Source organism: Quercus lobata, chromosome 10 (assembly GCF_001633185.2).
Source record: "Quercus lobata isolate SW786 chromosome 10, ValleyOak3.0 Primary Assembly, whole genome shotgun sequence".
Classification (NCBI taxonomy): Eukaryota; Viridiplantae; Streptophyta; class Magnoliopsida; order Fagales; family Fagaceae; genus Quercus; species Quercus lobata.
The window spans coordinates 44103488-44106950 of NC_044913.1; the positions used below are offsets into that span (position 1 = coordinate 44103488).

The 3463-nt window shown below is 35.3% G+C and overlaps 1 protein-coding gene across 1 annotated transcript; it reads right to left on the bottom strand.

Moving 5' to 3' along the window:
- Positions 1–1930: 1930 nt before the first annotated feature.
- Positions 1931–3110, bottom strand: LOC115965274 (transcription factor IBH1). The gene has a single exon (XM_031084445.1). It carries the CDS (start codon positions 2666–2668, stop codon positions 2216–2218), a length of 453 nt encoding a protein of 150 aa, XP_030940305.1. The 5' UTR covers positions 2669–3110; the 3' UTR covers positions 1931–2215.
- Between the last annotated feature and the right edge of the window lie 353 nt (positions 3111–3463).

Below are 3463 nucleotides of genomic sequence, written 5' to 3' on the forward strand. Positions count from 1 at the left end.
ATGATAAGTTTACTAGCTAGTGACTCTCTAGTCAACATTAGAGAAACGGTGGACCTACCATGTGCAATGTGCTATTCTTATTCTTGTCCAAATTCCAAAGCAAACATTCCTTGACAGTCTCAAAAGTAGGTCGACCAATGGAGAGAATAGTACTTTCCTTTGTTTCTGCTACTCTTTTCTGTCTGTCTGAAATATTTTAGACGTAAAAAGAGGATAATTCCATGTTACTTGGGACATGGGTATAAGGTATTCCGTCTCCTTAAGAGATCAGACATATATTGACACATCCAACAATGAAAACTGTCAAGTGGCCCATCTTAAAGAAGAATCTGTAAGTTGACAACTAAAACGATATATATATATATATATATATATATAAGAACTCGGTGGCAGTTTCTCATTCCTTTGTGAGATATGCATGCCAGCCTGCATTCTGGACTTTGGTGTAGGTGGTCATTGTATGACAGCCAGAAAGTTTTCATGTGTATGCATAGAACAAAACTATGACCTTTGGGTACTGACACTTAACATCAAATTAGGGTAATGGGTGAGATCACAATTCTGATGAGATGCTTGAGTTACTGTATCAAACATAAATATATACAAATATTTCTAAGGGTACTTAAGATCTCATGATATCCATGAAATTCTATGTTCAAAACTCCTAACTAGCACCTTAGAACAAATCCCAAAGAATCCCTTCCTATATATACTTGGTGTATAAAATATAAGATTACACACACTTGAGAGAATGGTTATGTGCTTAAAGAGTTCTGATTACACCTATGTTAAAAAAATTGAACGCAATTAAAAACATGAGTGTAAATGTTGAAAGAAAAAAGATTAAGTTAATTTCAAGGGCTTCATGAATGACAACCCTAAGGGGACAACACCATATAAATCGGCATGAAATTTTGAAATAAAAACACTTTTATTTGAAATAGGGGCTATTTCCAAAAAACACTTCATTATAATTACTTAGTATATAGATGGGATAATTACACACATTCGAGAAATAACTGGGTACTTAAAGAGATTTGAATACCCACATTTAAGGTGAGAAAATGATGTAATTAAAAAAATGAGTGGAAATGTTGAAAAAGAAAAGCTTAATTAAGTTAATTTCAAGAGCTTAAATGAATGATAACCCTAGGGATAAAAACCATGTAAATTGACATGAAACTTTGAAATAAAATGATATTTATATGTATTAAGATTTTTGTAATTTAGTAAAATTGACTGTTTCTTCTATTAGCGAGATATTTGGTTCAAATCTACCTCCTCATTGTTTTTATATAAATATGTTAGATTTTCAATCTATAATGTCCGTTCTATATATATGATGATTGTTCATTATCATCAATCATCAAGTCAAAACACCAATTAATTTTTAGTGTATATTGAATTCAAATCTCATGTCTTACTCAACAACAAAATACTCAACAACAAAATACTTTACTAAATGAACTAACTGAACCCACCAGATAATTCTCCGCTTTAACTACAAAAAGTAAAAATCCTGGTTATATGTTGGGTCCACTGTCCATTCCTAGACCAAGATTATCAACAGCCACTATTTATGCATGCATCCTGGCTTTGTCTACCAAGGAGCTTTAAATCTTACCTCCCTAACTTCAGCCTTGAGAAGAAGTAACACGCCTCATGTTCCTTCTTGTGTGTCACTACCATAAACATCATCCAAATTGTACCTAACTTGATGAAACCAAACATGTGTTTCTGCAGAGACAAGCATGTGTATCTTTTCACACTTCAATTTTTTCACCTGAAATGCTCCTTTAAACGGTATGACCAACAATTGACAAATTGTAAAAAGCAGAAACATTCTATTCAGGCCACACAAAAAATACATAAAAACAAACAAAGACAGAGAAATTAAAACACAAATACGCACAAAGAGAGAGAAAATAAATAACATAAAAGGACTATCCGTCCCTGCATTACCGTCTGGATTATCTATATATGTACAATCAAGAAAAAAAACCCTGCTCGTGGAAGCTTTTGAGTCTCTCACTTATGATTGTCTTTAAATATGTATAATTGTGTATATATATATAATATATATATATATATATATGTGCGTGTCAACCCAATTATATAAGCTATTCTCTGTGCTTTAGATACTTACCATTTGCACTCTCTCTATCTTATACCTTGACCGTAGCATTTTCTATATGTTGAAAACTTTTTTTCATGCTCATTTAGAAAGGTGATCTGCTATTGTCTGCATGACCTTAACCTGAGTTGAAAGGCAACTTATATAGTGAGCTGTCTCCTCCAACAAGCTGCACATATCCATGGCTTTCCCACCTGGCACAAGTTGTCTAAGCTTGTTGGTTTGGCTTTGATCTCCTGGTGGATCATTCTTGATGACCCTTTTCTTCATGGATCTTCTTCTCATCATACCGTGATGCCTTGCCCGGTTTCGAAGCTTGAAAAGAATGGCTCGACTCCAAGCCCTCCTTGATCCAACTGCATGAGCCATGGATGAATACGCCGCGATCTTTATTCTCTGACTGCGCTTGCGGATTTCTTCAATGGATGATGAACTGGGTGCATTCTTTCTCATCTTCAAGAGTGTACGGATGAACCTCCGAGCAAACTTGATTTTGTGAGAATTGGTGTTTAGGGTTACACCCTTTGGAGTCATGGTTGGTGCAAGCAAAAGGAATGGAAGGCTAAAACTGAAAGAGAAAGAGAGGATATGTGTTGGTTGTGGTGGCCTTGGAAGTGGGATCCAAATCCAAGTACAACTAACTCTGACAATAGTTACCTTTTGGGATGAAAGAGAGAGAGAAAAACATGAGCATTAAAGATTGGAAGTTGGGATTTCCTTCTGACACAAATTGGGTCCTCTTGCTGCTATCCTGCTTGCAAGTTGCAAGGACAAAAAGACATAAAAACTCAGGTCTGACACAAGAATCAACAAGGCCCAAACACTTAGAAAAAGAAAGAGAGAGAGAGAGATGGATATTGGATTTGGATTTTGGATACAGATACTGATGAGGAAGGTAGGAATTTGAAGGAGAAGAGGGGCACGAGTTGGACTAGGTGAGGGATTGAAATTGGAAGGCTAGAGAGAATTTAGACTTTGGAACCATTGTTTTATTTATAAAAAAAAAATTATATAATTTTTCAATTTTTGTTATCTTTATCATAAAGAGGTGCCATTTGTGCATATGCCAAAGAGAGCGTGGGAATCACGCTAGGATTGACAAAAGTTGTGACATATATTAATAAAAAATTATTGCAGCGATGACAGATTGCTTTATGTTGTTAAAGAATGTAATGTTAGTCCACCAAGAAAAGGTGCAAGGAGAGGAGAGGAATGGGGTCCATGATTTTTAAGCCAGTGGATGAATAGCGTGGACGACACTTGCTCTGAGATCACGTGCACTAATTAAACCGAGTTTTTTGTGTGTGTGTGTGTAATTTCATTTTCAAG